Below are 21366 nucleotides of genomic sequence, written 5' to 3' on the forward strand. Positions count from 1 at the left end.
GATGATTTATTAAATTTGTATGCCCCTTCATCCGTAGATCTCAGGGCAGTTCACAACATAAAACTTACAAACGTAGACATATTTTATATTAAACCAAAAAATGTTTTATCGTGCAGTTTTGAAACCAAGTGACTTTATGTTTAAGGAGGGGGAATTCTATCTGCAAAGATCTGGTTTTACTTTCCAGAGGCTCTAGCTGTAATTTACATATTTCACTTGTGCTCTAACACTCTCTCATATTTGGCAAGTGGTTCCAGGTTGTTGTTTTTAAATGCTAACTTAAAGGATAATGAAAGAAGATGGACCACCATTATCTTAAATAAGGCAAACATTTCATAATTGCTAGTCACCTAAGAAGCCTCTCGTTCTAACATTTTCATACTGATTGTTCCTATACAGATGAAACCATGTTCCAGAAAGAAAATGCCTTTTCCATGTTTGTTTATTTCTGTTATCTTAGAAAATAGGTTTTGTTCCAATTTAAATATATGTCTATCATATACTTGGTCTTGTTTTGTTTTCTAGAGCAATCTAGGTGCACTTATGGATATTCTGAAGGAGCATATCGTAATTCTAGAAAAAGATTCACTAGCTGCCCATCAGTCTGAGCTAACAGCGTTTTTCTTGAAGGCCTTGGACTTCAGAGCTGAGCATTCTCAGGTGGTGTATGGAAGGTCTTTGGGGAACATGCAAAGCTATAATAATTGCCCATTACATGATGTATTCAGCTTATTTTTTGATTGCTCTGGCCACAGTTCTGCACCCAGGCTGAGTAACTGACTAATTTAAGAAGCCCAACTGCATGCAGGATTGCACCCACTGATTCTTCATTTTTAGAGATGGTCACATATTGGCCAGTTATTGCTATTGGGTTGTTTTTTTTAAAGTGTGTTTAAGTATAGTAAAGACACAAGATGGGATCCAGTTGTGGCAGTCTGCTTGCACAATGGACGTTCACTTAAGCAACAGGCCTTGTTGTCCCTTCCAGCCTCCTGAGCTAATCCAGAGGGTCCTGCAACTCTCTGGTAAAGATTTGGTAATTTTTTTGGAGGTGCGGAGGGGGTGGGGAGCAGAGAAAAGATAAGCCCTGTTGCGTGAATGGAAGCCCATTCTCACTACGTTGTATCTCACCAATAGACTATTAAGTGAGTATTGTAGTATTGATTGGTACTGTCGGTTTTCATCTAGGATGACCTTGAGAACATTGGGAAGACGGAGGCTCATATTATTAAGTGCTTAATCAGCATGGTTATGAAGCTTTCTGAAATGTCTTTTAGACCATTCTTCTTCAAGGTGGGTGTTCTGTCCTATTGCTGTCGTAGCCATTTATAAGCCGCCCAGGCTATCATTATTATTATTTTTATTATTATACAGAGACTAAAATTCCTCTCTCTGTTTCAGCTCTTTGACTGGGCCAAAACGGAGGGTGCCTCTCGGGAGAGGCAGCTGACTTTCTGCCGACTGGCAGATTGCATTGCCGAGCAGCTCAAAGGACTCTTCACTCTCTTTGCTGGACATTTAGTGAAGCCATTTGCCGACACACTGAACCAGATCAATACTTCCCAAACAGGTAGGAAGAAGACACTCTGGAATGCAGTAAATAAAATGCTGCTCATTTTAATTAGTTTTTTGCAAGTCAAAAACCAGGATTTCTCAGCCCGGAAAGTCAAAATTATTGAAGCAGAATACATCACAGGAATTACAAAAGCTATGCAAGTGTTAGATGATTGGCCTTGTATTTGGCAATGCCACTTCTACTATTTTAAACACCTTGTCATAATTTTCATATGCAGTATTTTTCGCTCTATAGGGCGCACCGGATCATAGGCCGCACCTAGTTTTTTTTTGGGGGGGGGAATAAAAAAAATCCCCCCCCAGCCCCAAAGAGCAAAGAAGCCAAGACAGCCAGTGGGATCCTTGGCTTCCTCTTTAGCCATGCACAACCTCTCCAGCCGGGAGAGGCTGCGCGTGGCTTTGGCAGAAGCCAAGACAGCAAGCGGGATGGATCCCGCTCGCTGTCTTGGCTTCCCTTTTAGCCGAGGCTGCACGCAATCTCGCCTTCGCTCCCGGAGCTTGCCGGGCTGGGGGCGGGGCTCCGAAGGCTTGCAGATAGCTGCCCAAAGCCCAGGGTGCGCAGCACTGCGCTCCCCGGGCTGCAGACTGCTATCCGCAAGCCCTCTTGCTCTCCAGGCTTCAATGAAAGCCTGCATTCGCTCCATAGGACGCACACACATTTCCCCTTCATTTTTGGAGGGGGAAAGGTGCGTCCTATAGAGCGAAAAATACGGTATATCACTGGAATGAAACTCACAAGATATTGCTAAATAGTCTAGAAAGATATTACTTAGGACTCGGATCTGTAGGGATGGATAGGAAGCTGTGGAGAATTGAAATAATATTCCTTTCCTGGCCATTCCCCAACCTACTGAGTCTTTAGGAGACCTTGCTCTCTAAAGCCAGCCTTAAGCACTAGAAACGTGTGCATTTTTGAAAGTAATGTTTATGCTCAAAAGGAAGAGAAGACCACATCTGCTTTGAGCAAAGGCAGAAAGAACTAGAAGAGGGAAAGCACATTAAAATCATATCTATCTGCCGTGGTTGAATCAGAGGATACAGTCCCTCTAAGTAGGTGTCTCCTGTCTCATGGCAACCTGAGAAGTGTGCTTTTTCTAAATTACTGTTGTAATTACCAGGAACTTGATGCACTGGATAATATACTAGAAGCCAGCTACAACACTGGCACACTGTATCACGCACTGTGGGTCACAATAGTTTTGCCATAACAAGGCATCAGAGGCTGGATGTTGCTTATATCTATATATTGAATAAATTAGCAGTTTTAACCTTGGCCTGCCCATACAGCTAATGTCATGTGATATTCTCCTAATGAGGCTTGTGCAAATTGTAGCCACTGCAAGCATTACTTTGGTAGTTAAGCAATGCCAATGGTGCCTCATTTCGGTCTCTTGTTATTTTTTGCAGATGCAGAGGAAGCTTTCTTTGACTCTGAGAACAACACTGAAAAGAGCTGTTTATTGCTACAGTTCATCCTTGATTGTCTCCACAAAATCTTCCTCTTTGATTCCCATCATTTTGTCAGCAAAGAGAGAGCAGAAACATTGATGATGCCTTTGGTCAATCAGGTATTGATGAACGTATTTTCGCTTAACTGTTGGGCACTGCAGACATTTTTGTTGGGTACCTTTAAATGTCTTCCCTTTTATACATCATACATTTCATTATCGTTCAACTATCAGACGTATGGACATGAGGGGGGGGGGAACTTGGCTGCTACATAATTTTCCATTGTTGTCAAAGCACTATACCAAGTTTAAGCCATGCCCATAGCATCCGTCACAGGAATTTGCTGGTCAGTAATCACACAGTTCAGAGATGGAGTTAACTCTTTATTATAAAAAACACAACCTCCACAGACTTGGTTGAGTGTCATGCCTAATGAGCAGAGCAACTCATTCCTAGTAGTCTTCCTCAATGAACATAAGTTGCCGAGACTGAAAGTCCCCACCTCCTCACCAGAGCTTTTCTTAGGCAATCAGAGACTGCCTGTGTGCAGCCAAACTTTTCTGCACCCTTTTCATGCCTCCTCTGGTTCTGCTTACAGCAGCGATCTGTGCCTCTTCACCAACTGGACTCATCTCTGCCTCTTAGCCTCCCCCATCCCACTCTCCTACTTCAGCTTCTGCCTCCGATTCGGGACTTCTGCCACAAACTCTCCCAGCTCACTAAGTCGTTATCCCTTCAGTTTCTGACACCTCCTCTTCCCAGTCCTCTCCCCCCCGGCTCTGAGCCTTCTTCCCTTGGGGGTTTCCCAGCTGGTTCCTCCCACCATTCCTCTGCGTTCAGCCAATCCATGACAGTGTTCTTGCTTAGTCCCATTTTTTTCTTCCTATTAAATGCAGCCTGGGGTGGCGCATTAGTTGACAGAGATTTCAAGGAAGAGGTGTCAGAGGATTCTAGAAACTGTAGGTGACTGGCAAGGAATCTAGGGAAGCTAGCTATCACAATATTGTAACTGTCCGAAACAAAAAAGGAAATAAATTATTTCATGTGCATGTGACTTGTTTTCTCTAAATAGCTGGAAAATATGCTTGGGGGAGAAGAGAGGTTCCAGGAGAGAGTTACAACTCACTTGATCCCATGCATAGCTCAGTTTGCAGTTGCAATGGCAGATGACTCTCTGTGGAAGCCACTGAACTATCAGATTTTGCTGAAGATGAGGCATGCATCACCCAAGGTATGTGGCGGAGTTGGGTCATAAAATAATACTGCATTTAAGTCACCCTGATGTGACTAAGAAGGCAAATGACTGTCAGTGGTATGCAGTTGTTATGTAACCTGATTTCGGACAGTCCCCTGCCTGCACTGCAGCGGCATTGCAACAGTTTACAGTCTATAGAGGCTTTTCATGTGGAAGACTTACCGTATTTTTTGCCCCATAGGACGCACCAGCCCATAGGACGCACCTAGTTTTTTTTGGGGGGGGGGAATAAAGGGGAAAAAATTATTTCCCCCCCAGGTGCGAAGAGGGGTCGGTGCGCACCGACCCCCCTTGCTCTCCAGGCTTCAGCGAAAGCCTGCATTCACCCCATAGGACGCACATACATTTCCCCTTCGTTTTTGGAGGGGGGAAAGTGCGTCCTATAGGGCGAAAAATACGGTAATTCAAGTGCATGTAGAGGGAAGTATTGCTATTGCAAACTGCTTTCTGCTTCTTCTTGCACAACCATTAGATACAACTTTGTAGGTTTAACTTGAACTGCCAGTGGGACACATTTACTAAAACATGTGACTAAAGTAAGGGAGCAGACTGTTGTGTGGTGGATGATAACTTCAGCAAAGCTGCGATTCTGAATTTGTGCACAGAAACTTGTTATGCTTAGCATTTCCTCTTGAGAAGTTTGGTGTTCGAATGCAGTAACACATCCCACTGTGATACTACTGGCTGCTCTCTTTTTCCTTTAGGTTCGATTTGCTGCCTTGTTAACTTTGCTAGAACTTGCACAAAAAATAAGAGAGAACTACATGGTACTACTTCCTGAGTCTATTCCTTTCTTGGCAGAGCTTATGGAAGGTAACGTAGCATATATTATTGTCACTGTGAGAATTTACTTTAAATGACGCCGTTGCTGCACTTTTCACACCCTTCCTCAGTTGGGTTCAGGATAGTCCATATGCCCTAATAGAAAATGCTCGAGTCTGTTTGCACATTGAGGTTCCACAAGCACTTCCACAGTGGTTTGTGCCGTGACTTGATGGCCTGTTTTCCTTCTCCCCACTAGTGCTAGGAAGAAATGAACCGCAACCCGTGGCTTAGTGTTCATCAACTTGTGCGCATTTAACTTACACGATGAAAACTTCATGCACTTGGCAACTGGCCGGCTGCAGTTGCATAAATTAAACACCCCCTTAACAGGCTTCCAGAGCCTCTTTCATCGGGGAGGGAAGTTAATGGCTCCCAATTCCCATCTGCCCCAACCAACATGGCCAGTGGTCAGGAATGATAGGAGTAGCAGTCCAACAGCACTTGGGAGGGCCAGAGATAGCTGCTCACTCCTGTTTTAATGTTTCATAGTGGATGAAACTATTGAGTTCCTTTTTATCAGTGACTTCATAGTTACTATGATGATGTTTGTCTGTCCCCCTCCTCCCCAGATGAATGTGAAGAAGTGGAACACCAGTGCCAGAAGACAATTCAGCAGCTTGAGGTTATTCTTGGAGAACCATTGCAGAGTTACTTCTAAGACTATCCATGGTCTGTTTCTTTTCATCATTCTCAATAATATTTAAACATAAACGGTGAACATTTTTTTAATGTTAAACAAGAATTTTAATTGTATACATTTTTTTCCACTCTGAATTGTGATATTAAAAAACACTCATTTATAAACGGTTGGACACTTGGCATTTATCCTTCCTCTGGCTTGCGTAAACTGGATGCGTTCTTCACATTAGGAAAGTGTGAGGTAAAAACACATCACCCAACTTTGTGCCTGAAGCAAAAACTCTTCTGTATCACATCCTACTGCTGACAGGCAGCTGTGATACTTCATCTAAATTCTGCAGTAAATCTAGCTCTTGCCTCAACCCCCATGAGGAAACTAACACTGTCCTGGCCTAGCTGTTTAAATAAAATCTCCTGGAGGAAGCTTCACTCACTACTTGGGCTTATCTCTCAGTGGCCTAATCTCTGCTGGTGGCATTGTTAAATGAAAGGTTTCAGGTAGACCAGGGAAGGGGCACCCATGGGCCTCCAGTTGCTTGACTATTCCTCTTCATTCCTATTGGCCATGCTGCCTTGAGATGAAGTCCAACAACAGCTGTGAGGGCCACAGTTTCCTTGCCACTGAAGCAGGTCATTATAGTTCATTTTTTTAAAAGATAAAGAATTTTGGAAGTCATTGTATCTAATTTTCTCTACATAGCTTCACAGAAGTAAAATTTTAATTCTGCACCCTTCAGCGCTATTCAGCTGAGAGAGAGAGAAATGGACCCTTTGTCTCTAATCCCTAGCCCTAAACCCCAAACACTTATCTGGTACAACAAAATAGGAACTTCTCCATTTTAGTCATGTTTTTGTGAAGAAAGACACCTCTAACAATTGAGACTATTAATGGTGCCCTTCATGAGAATATGTATTTTCCAGTATAGTGCAACCAGTTGAGAGTAAATACTGGTTATAATTTCTAGAAGTGTTCTAAAAGCATGAGAAAGGTAAGAACATAAGAGTTCTTTTGAATCTGCTGTACCTTCCATTACCAGCAGCAGAGTTAGCTTAACAAAATAGTCTTCAAATTCACTAGTTGAATTTAGCATACACAATTTTGGTAACAGCAGCTGGTAACTATTTATAACTTAATATTACACTGTGAATCAACAGTTTGTTTATTCTGCAAGCTATGCTTAGTTTTTAGATATTTTGTCAGTTGATTTCCATGGACAAATACAGAAAGGTTTTTGTAAGCAACCTGCATCCAGTATATATGTATTTTTTGCTGCGGTAGATGGATCAAGTTTAATGCTGCTCAGTGTCCTCAAGATTAGAGGAAGGGATTAAAGGAGACCTTTCTAAAATCACTTTGAGAGTAACACACAGGTACTGCATCATGGTTACCAGCTCCTCACATCCAGCAGTCGAAGGTCCCCACGGATTTCCAGGATGCTGATCTTTCCAAGTTGTTTGAACCGGTGTTTGTACTCTATGGCATGCACACCGTTGATCGCAATGTTGTACTGATGGGCCTTGCAGAGTATTATCAACTGAAAGTTAAAGACATTTGACATCCTTAGTCAAATTAAAAACATTCAAAGTTACGGGGTACATAAGATAAGAGCATCTGCAAGGGGAAGACTACAACCTACCCAACAACTAAGGATGGCCATGTTTGAGGAATCATTTACAAGGTAGGATAGTTCGCAACTGTAATATTCAAATAATTCTGGGCTGCATCAATAGGAGTATAGCAACTGTATTCTGCTCTGGTCAGACCTCACCTGGAGTACTGTGTCCAGTTCTGGGCACCACAGTTCAAGAAGGACACTGACAAACTGGAACGTGTCCAGAGGAGGGCAACCAAAATGGTCAAAGGCCTGCAAATGATGCCTTATGAGGAACGGCTAAGGGAGCTGGGCATGTTTAGCCTGGAGAAGAGGAGGTTAAGGGGTGATATGATAGCCATGTTCAAATATATAAAAGGATGTCACATAGAGGAGGGAGAAAGGTTGTTTTCTGCTGCTCCAGAGAAGCGGACACGGAGCAATGGATCCAAACTACAAGAAAGAAGATTCCACCTAAACATTAGGAAGAACTTCCTGACAGTAAGAGCTGTTCGACAGTGGAATTTGCTGCCAAGGAGTGTGGTGGAGTCTCCTTCTTTGGAGGTCTTTAAGCAGAGGCTTGACAACCATATGTCAGGAGTGCTCTGATGGTGTTTCCTGCTTGGCAGGGGGTTGGACTCGATGGCCCTTGTGGTCTCTTCCAACTCTATGATTCTATGATTCTACGTTTAGAAATAGAAACTTTTAAGACTATAGGATGCTGTGTGCTACAACCTCTCCTTGTGCTGCACCTGTGAGCTACCTAGCAGCCTTGCAGGCAAGAGGAAGGGAATATGCGACAAAGGTCCTATCTGCCACACTGCTGTGACATAAACAGCTGTTTGTGTTGTATTAAGTTGATGCATAGACCAAGGCTGGCAGAAATCTGTGGTGAGAGTCTAGTCGTCCCATCATAGGTCAGACCTTACAAAAATATTCCATGATCCGGGCAAAGGAGATACAGATTCCAGAACATCACCATTCTTGCCTGAGCCACTGGGCATAGTATATTTCTACTTGAATCATCCTGCGACTTCAAACATGTCCCTGCCATCTATGATAATCAGCTACCAAATTCTGCATGTCCATGGTACATGCTCCAGAGAAATAAATATGGCAGAAAGTACTCATAACCGTCTAGAACTGTTGGGATTCCAGCTCCCATCAGCCGCCACCAACAGGATGGTCACTGATGATGGGAGTTTAAATCCAAAAACATTTTGGAGGGCCACAGTTTATTCTCCTCTACCCAGTCCAACACCATTTTTTCATCCCCTGCAAAAGTCTGCATTGCACATATTGCAGCAGATCACTACTGGTCTGTATTTGTTTAATTAGTTACCTCAAAGTACATTCCTGGGGCGAAAGGAAAATGAGGGATCTGCTTTTCTTCTTCTCCCCAGCTGCTGTCCAGGTAGGAATTTCTCACAAAAGCTTTATCTCTTATTCGGGGATTCAGATGCAGAGCAATGTCATCTGAGTCACTGGCTTTAAGGTTAATGGCAAAGCTGCGAACAAAATAGTAATGTTAGACTACCGCAGCATCGCTATCATACTGGACAGTGGTGGGAATTACTGAAAGAAGTCAGAAGGTACCACCATTATGGTTTACAACAATAGGTGACAACAAAGGTTCTGATTAGAACTTGCAATTTTTTTTAATGACTTCTTTTATTTACACAAACATTTACACACACCAACAAAAACATTTTCAAAAGCAAAATAAATCAGAAATACAGTGAAAGGGTTCCAAGGCGGTTGCTATGTTTTATGCAGAGCATGTAGGTTTCTGATTCTTAATACTTCCGAGAAGAACTTAGTCATGATACTTTGGATTATGCTATTAGTGTATTATAAATACACACACAGAAAGAGACCAAAAACGGCAGCATGTTAAAACAGCCTAAGAAAAATGCCACTCTGATTTTACTAACCTATTTGCTTTTTCATTAATTTCTCCTTTTACGACAATTGTCCGCCCAGGCTCAAGAGGAGAATGAAGTCGTGCAATGTAAGGAACTACCTGAAAATGTAACCATGCTTAGAATTATTATTCCAAAATTAATGGACTGAAACATTTCTCTGGAAACATGAATCCTGTGATCAGTTAGTTTTTACACTTGCCTCACTGTTCATTCCATTTTTGGATGACAAGCAAACATAAAACAGGTTCAGAAATCATTTGGACCGCCCCTCTTTATTTTGAAAAAACATTTCTCCTTTTACTAATTCCAAAGCTTTTCCTCTCATTACCTTATTGATTTTTTTTAAAGAGTGTTATATGTAGTCTACAAAACCCTCCAAGCCTTACATTCACTGGCGTTTTTAATGAAGTACTCTCCTACAAGATTTATTCAAACTTTAAGTGACAATCACAATTCCATCAGGCGCAACTGTAGCTCCCACAGTAAACATGGGAAGAGGAATGCAGAGTGGGAAACTGCAGCCAAACAGTGCTTCCCATCCCATGTCCTATGATGGTGAGAAAGACACACATATTGCATGTTTACTGCAGGAAATCAACTGGGGCAGCCATGGAAAAATACAGTTGCATAACATGGCTTGAAGAATAAGGATGAATTTATCAAGTGTACAATCTCTCATTAATACCCTAGCAAATAGTGAAGGGATGGAGAGACAAGACTTTACCTTACAAAAATTATTTCAAAATGAATGGCCACTTAAGCAAGAATGATGCTACACAATTCTGCATCAAGGGATGATGTTAAAAAGCTCATCTGTGCCCACTCCCTAATAACTCTTGCATTGTGTGGTTTACATGCCAACTGATACTTACAAACTGTGACGCATCAGGGACTTCTTCCTGCTGGAAAGAGAAAGAGAGACTTTGCTATAACCTAAGAAGAACAAATCTGTGAACCTAGCCAGATAAGAATAATACCTACATTTCCTGTGTTTGTCTTTGTTGCCCCTAGCAAGGATGGCTGAGAGCCTTGCAAAGACTGCAGAGAAAAGACAGGTTGAGATATCAACACTCACAGGTCACAGAAAACTCACATAATGAGCTGTCATCTCTGAATATCTTTCTAACTGTGAATGTTTCATCAGTAAGTTGTTGAAGGAGGGATGGTTTTTCTTGCTTTAAAACCAGGGTGGGAACCTGAGACCCTCTAGAAGTTGTTGGATGAAACCCCCTACATCCCTGACCACTGTCCATGCTGGCTGGGGCTGACGGGAGCTGGAGTTCAGCAACATCTAGATCAGGCATAGGCAAACTCGGCCCTCCAGATGTTTTTGAGACTACAACTCCCATCATCCCTGACCACTGGTCCTGTTAGCTAGGGATGATGGGAGTTGTAGTCCCAAAACATATGGAGGGCAGAGTTTGCCTATGCCTGATCTAGAGGGTCACAGATTTCCCACCCCTGCTTTATTAAGATGGTCCTCAAACACATTAGCAAGGCAGTGATGATCCAGCAGGGGCAGATCACACAACTTCTTCACCATAGAGGCACAAAGTCAAATGAGGTAGATTGACTAATGCATTGCAAGGATATCTACCACTTCAGTGATACACCAATTTGTGTGGAGAGAACGTGGAATCACTTCCTCAAAAGCAAAACAGGCTCTTCATTATTTCTGGACTCTCCATAGGCAATATGAGGGCATCATGCAGACACATTAGGCCCCCAACTGTTCATGTTAGTAGTTATATAACTACTGTGCTCAGGGTACAATATTTCTCACTGCCCAAGTCACCGGGCAATTCCTGTGTCAAAAATCACACATTGCTGTTGCAGGCAATATTTTCTCCCCTTCCAAGATGTTTCTGAATGGGAGTAAAACACACTGTCAGATCTATTCTGACCTATCCATAGTTGCTCTTTACGTGTTCCACTGCAGCATGAAATTGTAAGCAGAAGAAAAATGTCTATAATATAGACAGGCAATGTGGAACCACTTTGATGCAGTGGTTAGAGTATTGGAGTGAATTTGGGGGGACTCATGTTCAGATGCACACTTGGCCATGAGGCTCACCAAATGACATTAGGCCAATCGCTAGCTTTCAACCCAACCTACATAACAGAGTTGTGACGAGGAAATATGGGGGTGGGAAATAAATAATATGTATCACCTTGGAGGAAGGGTAAGATAAGCTTAATATTATCTATCATCTATCTATCTATGCAATCCCTAAATAAGTTGCTGTGTTATTTAATAACTTACCGCATTTGACACAAATCCTATCATATTGACTTGCACATTTCCATATATTCCAATTGTATCTATTTTTTCAAGGTTAAGCCTATGCTTGTAGATCAACAAGTGCTTTCCATTTACAGATACCTAGGAAAAAATAGAAACAAAAACACACAGCTATTTCTCACAGTTGTGGTGAAAAGATGCTATCATCCGAACTTTATATTTATTCATGCAAATGCATCTTAGTTTTAAGTTCTTTTGGCATGCAACTGGCTTCCAACAAAGATGTTGGCAGTTTCTCATTTTTACATTTCTGAAAACAAATAAGGCGCCTAGATGCAACTTTTCACAATATTCTCTGACTCAACTGCCTCAAAATGGTTGGTCTGCATGCTCTGGAAGCCTGGCATGTAAGTTATTGAGCTGTCAGCAGTGAGTCCCAAGGACAACACAAACCCAAAAGCTGGAAGGACAATCTGTCTTCTAAAATTGTGTCCGCACACAACTAGTATCTTTCCATATACTAATTGCACAAGGTGGAAGCGCAATAAATCAGCACTGTATCCCAGGTTTTGAGCTTTGTGTCCTGGTTTTGTCATGGAATGACATCTATCTTACTACAGCTCTGCAAAGGTTTGCTATTATTTTCAGCTAACAAAAATTGTCCATTTCTCTTTTTGGCTGCTTCCTTTGCTATTGGCACTTTTCTCTTGCTTTATAATTCCCACCACAACTTGAGAATATCACCACTGCACCCATTCACCCAAACAGCTTACGAATTACAGCTGCCAGCAAAAGCTAAAATCCTGGTTACTTCACGAAACTCAGACACTACAGACACTTTATCATCTTCACATTTTCTCCCTCCCTTTTGGCAGTATACTGCATCCAATTTATCAGGCAGATGTATGGGCGCCATTGCAGCATTTTTTAATGTTAAAAAACAAAACAAAACAAAAACCCTGATCATGCAGTTTTTAAAAGAAGGAATTATGCGTTCATGAAAAATGGGTGAACAATTTCTTCAACACTGCCTTTAAAATAAAAAAGTGACAGGTGTGCTGGTAAGAAGACAGCCAATGGCAAATTGTGAGAATAGGAGACACATTCTGAGCAGAAATATTTGTCGTTAGTTGCATTCAGCTCCAAATGTAGTTTTTTGATGCTTGAATAGAATCTTACTAGCAAGTGTTGGTTCATTAACCATTGCTGCCTCCCACTTCTTGTCTCTCTGGTTTACTGGAACCTACGTGCTACTATTAAACCAGTAGTTTTCTACACGTAAGACGGGAAAGAGTGGATCCTTGCAGGAAATGGAAAACCTCTTCCTCCTAGCTGCATGCTAGGTAAGAGTGCCATCCTGACCTATTCTGTACCATGCAACTAGTCTGCATGGCTTACCCCTTGTCAAGAAATAGTGATACCACCCTCTTTTTCTATCATGTTTACAACTCTATAATTCACCATGACAGTATGTTTTATTCACATCAACATAACTTCATCTAGAAGCAAAACAAAAACAAAAAATAAACCCTGCAGTGGCTATAAAGAGCACTGATCCATAAACACTCAAGTCGTTTGAAATGGAGCAATTCAGGCAAAATTAAGCACTTCTTAAGTTCTACTCATTTCAGTGGGAGAGTTAAGCGCTTAAATCCTGTTGAAACCAGTGTGACGTCAATGCCTGATTTTGGCTGGATTGCACCCTCTGTGCTTTTGGGCATGACAGATTGGCTAAGTAAGTAAGTAATCAGCTTCTAATAACTCACCTGGAATTTATCATGCAGAACCATAAAAACAATCTCAAATGGCTTTCCTTTTCCAAAAGGCATTGTGTAAGTTATCTCTTCCCAGCCCCATCTTTCATTCTGTAGGGTATTGCAAACGATGCAACCAGATTTTTTGAAGCGGGGGTTGAAATGAAAGGCTACATCAGCCCGAGGTTTTGTGCTACTGCCACACTGGAAGTCTATCTGGAACCTGGCAGTAAATTGAAACACATCGGTCAATTCAACCCTCCCATAAGCAACATGCAACCACTATCTAAGGCAGGAGAGGTCAACTGCATAATTGCTACCTGTGAGAATAGGATGCTTGCTCTATATTCCATGTCTGCTATATGAATCCAGAAAATTGCGCTGGATAATAGGAGCACCTAACTCTTAGTTTGGCTCATGCTCATGGCAACACAGTCACACTGGCAGAGGGCTTAGCCATAGCTTGGTCACTGGACTCACAGCTGAAGATACCAAACTACTCTCAGTAAGATGAGAACACAAGCATCAGTTCCAGTTTTCAACTTCTGATACTAAAGATGGTGTATGAAACACAGAAAGGCTCTTCGTAGTCTATATATGTCCATGTCATAGATGTAATGAAAGCCATTATTATTATTTTTTAAGTGGGTATGTTCATAGCTATGGCACAGGTCACTAGCAATTACAGTGGTACCTCTAGATACAAATGGGATCCGTTCCGGAGCCCCGTTCGCATCTAGAATTAAATGTAACTAGTGACGTTGCATCTGCGCATGCGCGTGTCGCTTTTCACCGCTTCTGCGCATGTGCGTGATATCATTTTGAGCGTCTGCGCATGCACAAGCAGCAAAACCCGGAAGCAACGCGCTCCGTTACTTCCGAGTTGCCGAGGAGCGCAACTCGAACGCCCTCAACTTGAAGCGTATTCAACCCGAGGTATGACTGTACCAGAAATACTCCCCCCATCCCCCCAAAAATCTAGTGAACATTTTAAAACATTATTTAATATATGCATACATTTCAGTCATTGCATAAGCCAGGCTTCTTGCATATTCACTTTATCATGACCTTCATTTAATGTTCAGGAGCAAAAGCCAATTACTTTCCCAAGCCGTGCATTATTTGAAATTATATTGAAATTATTCACAACACTATCGCTTCCATCAGAAAACCTATGATGCGGAAGCAGCAAGTGCTTCCAGCAATTTGTAACACTTCTCAAAAGCTTTAATTTCATACGGATTTGATGCAACCATTTCAATATGTGAGGAAATGTGTTCTGCTGTCATTTCTTTGTGTGTTTCGCTTCAACCATCACCTACCAGAGGACTATTTATAATTATCTTATTTGAACTCTTACCTTTCTGCACCTTCTGGGACGGACCCACGTATGACCACAAGCTCTCCAGGCAAAAGACCCCCAATTATAGTCCCAGCATATGGAATACTCTATAAAAAGGAGAGGGAAACGTAATTATTATGCTTCAGGCTTGAGAAGAATAAAAATGAAATTTATACATAGTTTATTTACATTATTAACCTTTCCTGTATTTCACTAACTAGGACTCAACAAGTTTTGAACAATTTTTATTTGGGGGGGGGCGGGGGGTCATAATTAGCAAGATCTACTAGTTTCGCCAATTCAGAGAAACTCTTTGCTGGGACACAGTCTAAGTCGGCTGGCATACCTATTTGTTTGAACTGACAGTGTAAAACAAGAAATCACTTCTAGGAACTGGTGGGTGCATTATCCATATACAACAAGGGTGGCCAACTCCCAAGAGACTGCGATCTAGTCACAGAATTAAAAACTGGCAGTGATCTACCCCCTTTTGGGGGGTTCAGCTACAAGTTGTTAAGCTTTTATTCAAGCCTAAGCTCAAGGGAGAAAGAGTTTACTTGCTGAGTAAACTCCGTCTTCTGTTCTGCAAATCATGCAAAAATGGAGGGCGGGACCGGATTCTATTTTACCAACACTAAGAAAAGGGACCCAGCAATTGACCGAGATCTACCAAGACCTCCCGGGGATCTACCAGTCGATCACAATAGACCTGTTGGACATCCCTGATATACAACATGGGCTTGGGACCTAGGGCAGTTCCAGGACAAAGAGGTGCCATCAAATTAATTTGGACTAGATTCCTAATCCTCACCTATGTGCCTTTTTTCTCCAAAAAGATAGATGTACACACAGAACTCCGAGAACTACTTTTCCACACTCCTCTAGATGCTTCTCTCCGGCTGCAAGCCTAAATACTAGGAAGTAACTTTGAACCCATGGGGCTTCCTTCTAATTAAACTCGCTGCTATCAGACTTCCCCCACACCCTGGCCATTAGCTTCTCCTCTCAGCCCACAATCACATGGGACACTATACGTCTGCCAGCCCTTCTTTCTCTTCATCCACTTTGTCTTTGGCCTAGTTCTCTAAAATTTCGCTTCACCTTTTCTGTAAAACAAGCTTTCTTTAAGGTGAAATGACAAAATCTACAGGCGTCAAAAGGAAAGATGATGAACACGAGATAGTTACCGGGTTCTGGATTGTCTTTTGAAAATTGTCCAGGGACATCATTTTTCCGTCCTCTAATCGAAGGAAGTCTTCAGGCTCTGTAGGACCTACTGTGTGGGTCTTGAATGGCAGTAAACAGCTCCTGAAACTAAAACCATAGAGCTTTGGTATAACTGAACACAAGTTAAGAGAAAAATGGGTGCAAAAAGAATATTTTTGGAGATAGCATTCCATAATTGGAGCACCGTAACAGAAAAGGCCCCGTACTCTCTTGAACATGGGAGGTATGAGGATCAGGTTTCAGCTGTCAATCTCAGTATGTGCACAGGTTATAGGGTAGTAGGCCGTCCTCCAGAGGCCTGAAATGACCAGTAACCAGGGGTATCTTACTGATCCAGCACAAGGATTCAGATGTGTTCAGGAGAAATCCCATGCCTATTTAAATCAACAAGCTTCCGAATGGCTACCACGGTCAACTGTCTAAACAGAGGAATGACCAACATTCCATTGTGTACGTATATTGCACAATGTCCTATGTGCACCATATTACCCTTTATATATGTTCCTTGAGTACAATATAGTACTTTTCATACTTTGGGTCTTTCTGTTGTCTATATAGGGACCGTCATTGAAGTCTGTACTCTCCCTAATGGCCATTTCACACATTACATAGAGAATGTTTGGCTATGAAACAGCAAAGCAGTATATATCATTTCAGTGGAAACTGCAGAAGCCGTTTTAGGAAGTAATGGTAGGAAGTAACATATCACAAGGCATGCACATCATTCTCAGGGAAAGCAGATGAAAGGTCAAAGTCCAACTCGCGAATATTGAGAAGGGGAGTTCAGGGCAGAGCTATTCCAACCTTTAGCAGGGCAAGTGAGGTACGCCAATCATCCTTTACTAATTGCAGCCTCTAGTTGTGGGTGTTTTTGGCTACATAGTATATAGTACAACAAGCTGCATCCAATAATAGCTTCCTGACAAGTATGCCTGTATGATGCACATTTGCAAATCCTTATTTATCTTATTCACACCATCAGTTTTAACCAAACACTTTGAAATGCAGAGGTAGCCCAAACACAAATATATCTTTATTGTTCTTCCGCATCTTTTCTGGAAGAGGATTACCAGGATGGGAAAACATAATGTAGCTCAAGTCATGGATGAGCAGTCTAATACTGTATCTTGTTACCAGCAAAAGTTCTCCTCTAGCTTGCACAGATCAAATCAGCACAGTTACACAGAAAAACATTTATTCAGAGTTAGGCTTCACTGAAATCAGTAGCTGTAATGAGGACACTAAAATAGTGTCAAGTCAACCATCCAATGGCAGAAATGCTACCACAGCATTTATGAGTGGCTTTTGAATTGCACCCTATCAACTCTATCCTGAATCTCCTCGGAAGAAAGTTCAACATATTTCAATGGAGCTTGTATATTTAAGATCTAGAAACTTCTGATAAAACAACAGGGTTTCAGCTTTAGAAATATATTGGAGAGTAACTGCAAAAGTAATGTGTAAATGAACTCCTTAGAAGTAAAAAGTAAATAAATTGCAGCACTTCCTAGAGACACGGATTTAACTTTTGCTGGATTTTAGGTACTCTTTTAAGGCACACACACATTTATAGAAACACACAAAAATCTCCCACCAAAAATATAATATCTCGTTTCCACAACACTACGCGCAGCTCTATAATGTTTGGAAGGAATACTCTCAGTTTCCTCACCTTACTTGGGATTATGTGCATCTTCCTCTTACCTTTATAAACCCGTATCCATCGGAAGCGCTCGGCTCTTGATGTTGTTCACGCCATTGAAACTCCTCGCACTGTTTAAAATGGTTCCTCGGGATTCTTCTATTTCCTGGATCACATACACCAGCATAATGACGTCAGCTACTTAGCTCCTCCTCTCCTTAAAGGACCATCGTCTCATTAAACTTCGGGGGGGGGGCAGTAGGCTTCTCTGTTTTGACCCGGAGTGGTCGAATGATTAGAGAGGGTCTCTAACTAAATCCCCAAGACTCCCGACTCTCACCCGCTTTTAGCCAATCGTGTCATCCCTTATATTCAGGCATGGCCAAACTTGGCCCTCCAGCTGTTTTATAATCTACGATGACTAGTTATAGGGACTGTTAGGAAAGTGTGGCTCTCCGCCTTCCCCAGACTCTTCCCCTGACAGCAATTCCAGCACGATTGATTTCCTTCAGGCTAATATTTGTGTATTATTGACTTTGTTTTCATGCCTGTCTATGTCGTATTAATGACAGTGCGACGGGAGAAGGGGGAGGGTGGAACACACCCTAAATTGCATGTACTAAATTTCAGTTCTTGAAGAAAAAATATTATAACTTCTTATGTGACTATATTTTCATCCCATTCAAGCTCCTGTTCCGTTTTAATGGGATTATGCAATCGTGGGTTGTTTCCAACAGTACTACGATCTCTCTCCATTTCTACAAAGAGGAGCATTCCCAATCTCCAGTTCTGTCTATTGACCTAGAATAAGTCTTCACTTTTTTGTTGGTCCCTTCCTCTCTCTGGCAAACCACTGTTTTGCTTTTTGGAGGAAATTTTGCGTTTTGCTTTTCTGCAGGCAATGCGAACAGGTGCACTTCGCATCCCCGCAATTACCTACCCAGTTGGTAAACATTGCTGAATGTGTTTGAGTTACAGTTATTATGATCGGCTCCACTGAGGAGCGTTATGGTCTTTTGGGCGTCCGGTTAAGACTTTTCCCACCGCCATCGCCCCCATCCTCAGCCTCCCCGCCCCAGTCTGTCCTCTCAAACAGCACAGGCTGGTCCACTAAGGCAAAAGGGACACTGGCCCTCACCTCAGTCTGCAACCCCCCCCCCCCCCCACAAAGCTTCATGAAAAGATCACAGGGTGATTCACCAAAATACACACCATTAATATATAATATAATAATATATAATATAATAATATATAATATAATAATATATAATATAATATAATATAATATAATATAATATAATATAATATAATATAATATAATATAATATAATATAATATAATATAATATAATATAATATTACATTACATTACACACACACACTCTTACTTTGTTTTTAAGGCAATAGAGCCAGTCTGGCTACTGAAGAACATTCAATATGCAATGGGTGGAGGCAGGGTAGAGGTCACATCCTCAGGCCATGATCTTTGGTGTGAGAGTTGCCTGAAATGTTGGATGGGTTTGGTATTCAGAGGTTATAATTGGAACCTGCAGTTTCTGATGTGGAAGCTTTGCACTCAGTCCTTCAGGATGGCAGGTCTGGTTTTTACTGTTATATACAGTGACTGCCTCAGGTAGCACATGTGTGGGGGGGGGGACTAGAATAGCCTATAAGCTGCCCCTCCCCTCATCCTACCACAGACACATACCCCCATCCATCTACACACACATTTCCCCCTTCTATTTACACTCCCCAGCCTTATACACACCGTCCACAAGCATGCACAAAATCCCCTCTGATCAATATACAAACTACCGTACATAGCCATCTGCGAGCACCACTGTGATGGAGGCTATGATGAACGGCTGGGTCCTCCTTTCAGTCCAGCTCCTAATGGCCAGGCCATGTGCTAAAAACATGATGTTTAAAAAACAAAAATGGAACACAAATTAGACTTTTCAAAACAGGGAATTCTGCTTCCCCTACTATGGATTACTACCGTTTCCTCTGCAACCAGTGAACTCCTATTGCTGGTTGAGGAAGCAGTAAGCATACATCATTAGCCACAAATCTAGTTCTATCCTTTATTACTCAGAGAATATATATTAACTACATTCAACAATATATAATGGGTGGGGCTGGGGAGAGGTCACATCCTCAGGAATACTGTGTTTTCATGCATCCCCCCCCAGCAAGCTTTGACCTGAATTGAGAAAAAGAATGGCCTAGCTGTGTTTTAAACCATTACTGTGTTTAAAGACAAGATTTACAATGCATTGAGGTTGTTCTTTGGATCAAAAAAACTGGATCAAAGTTTGTTGGGGGCTGGGAGCATATCTAATCACAGTCTGTGTACATATTACCTCTTACTCTGGCTACAGTGCGCTCCCGACATGTACACATGATATTCGCCACAGTCCATCTCAGTCCTGTATCTTGAGACATACGCTGCTTCCCTTGAACCAGCTTCCCTCTGATTTGACAGATACGGATTCCGTACACCACATCATCATGTGTATATCATGTGTATACCACTTCCCAAACCAGCAATGGAAGTGCATTAGATGCAGAGTAAATAGGAGTACGCAGCCTAAATATCACTCTTGAAACCTGGAATCAGATAACACACAAGGCCTTGACTTTAATCTAGAATTGTGTGTATGAGTGCAAGAGTACCAACCAAACAATTGTCACCCCGCATTTTCCACTCTCATTATATTTCCAAACACCAAAGATTAAATTATTGTAATACTACAGTTCATCAGTAGATGGGGTGAGTTTTCTTCATTTCGAGGCTTCTCGCCCAAGCTGATGCTTGTTTACTTTGAAGTACAGTGGTACCTCGGGTTACATACGCTTCAGGTTACATATGCTTCAGGTTACAGACTCTGCCAACCCAGAAATAGTACCTCGGGTTAAGAACTTTGCTTCAGGATGAGAACAGAAATAGTGCTCCGGCGGCGCGGCAGCAGCAGGAGGCCCCATTAGCTAAAGTGGTGCTTCAGGTTAAGAACAGTTTCAGGTTAAGAACGGACCACCGGAACAAATTAAGTACTTAACCCGAGTGGGTAAAACCTCAGTGCCTAGGACTTACCGATCGCATGGTCGGCAGTTCGAATCCCCGCGGCGGGGTGAGCTCCCGTCGTTCGGTCCCAGCTCCTGCCCACCTAGCAGTTCGAAAGCACCCTTAAGTGCAAGTAGATAAATAGGTACCGCTTTATAGCGGGAAGGTAAACGGCGTTTCCGTGTGCTGCTCTGGTGCTGGTTCGCCAGAGCAGCTTCGTCACGCTGGCCACGTCACCCGGAAGTGTCTGCGGACAGCGCTGGCTCCCGGCCTCTAGAGTGAGATGAGCGCACAACCCTAGAGTCTGTCAAGACTGGCCCGTATGGGCAGGGGTACCTTTACCTTAAACATTCTTAGCATGGCAACTCTATTAGAAAACACATCCCTTGAGACAGAATCAAATTTTCTTGGAACCCATAAGCCAATACCTAAAACAGGCATAGTTATTTTGTTTTACATTTTAAAGCATAAAAACATATATATCAAAGTACAGTAACTCATTTACCACTAAATAGAACACTAGGTGAGCTCCTTCTGCCAGTATGGACTCTTCACCTCTTTAATTTCCCACCAGCCATTCTGATTTCATAGATACAGTACTGTTTGTTTGTTTGTTTGTTTAGAATAATATTTAAATACCGCTAAAAGCAAAAAGGAAATTAAAATTTTGAGGAGCACATGATAGGGTGAAATAGAAGCCACTTAAAAGTGTTGTATTTTTGTTGCTTTCTACTAAACGATGGAAGACATTATACGTTTTATTGGGTTAGCTTGTTCTTCACACTAAACTGGGACTTCAGTGGGAGAGGAAGGAGATTAAAATAGTCACCCCTGTG

At 42.0% G+C, this 21366-nt stretch overlaps 2 protein-coding genes across 6 annotated transcripts in view; one reads left to right on the top strand and one right to left on the bottom strand.

The window, feature by feature from the left end:
• HEATR1 (HEAT repeat containing 1) overlaps positions 1–5908 on the top strand; it is a 40329-nt gene extending 34421 nt beyond the window's left edge. The window contains exons 39-45 of the mRNA XM_083432288.1: positions 526–660; positions 1189–1293; positions 1402–1570; positions 2983–3143; positions 4097–4255; positions 4984–5092; positions 5674–5908. Of these exons, the coding sequence (XP_083288414.1) occupies positions 526–660; positions 1189–1293; positions 1402–1570; positions 2983–3143; positions 4097–4255; positions 4984–5092; positions 5674–5762 (927 nt within the window). The 3' untranslated portion in view covers positions 5763–5908. The remainder of the gene's footprint in view (positions 1–525; positions 661–1188; positions 1294–1401; positions 1571–2982; positions 3144–4096; positions 4256–4983; positions 5093–5673) is intronic.
• Positions 5825–17650, bottom strand: LGALS8 (galectin 8). Of its 5 annotated transcripts, none has more exons than XM_083432293.1 (10): positions 17530–17650; positions 15786–15906; positions 14617–14705; positions 13269–13479; positions 11524–11643; positions 10242–10298; positions 10133–10162; positions 9270–9358; positions 8678–8843; positions 5825–7278 (listed from the first exon to the last, which is right to left on the bottom strand). In XM_083432293.1, exons 2-10 carry the CDS (start codon positions 15825–15827, stop codon positions 7129–7131), a joined length of 954 nt encoding a protein of 317 aa, XP_083288419.1. In that variant the 5' UTR covers positions 15828–15906; positions 17530–17650; the 3' UTR covers positions 5825–7128. The 5 variants fall into 5 exon arrangements, with proteins under 5 accessions (XP_083288419.1, XP_083288420.1, XP_083288418.1 ...); XM_083432294.1 differs by having other exon boundaries at positions 10133–10159; positions 15786–15912; XM_083432292.1 differs by having other exon boundaries at positions 15786–15912.
• Between the last annotated feature and the right edge of the window lie 3716 nt (positions 17651–21366).

This window comes from Podarcis tiliguerta, assembly GCF_965153285.1.
Source record: "Podarcis tiliguerta genome assembly, chromosome: 3".
NCBI lineage: Eukaryota > Metazoa > Chordata > Lepidosauria > Squamata > Lacertidae > Podarcis > Podarcis tiliguerta.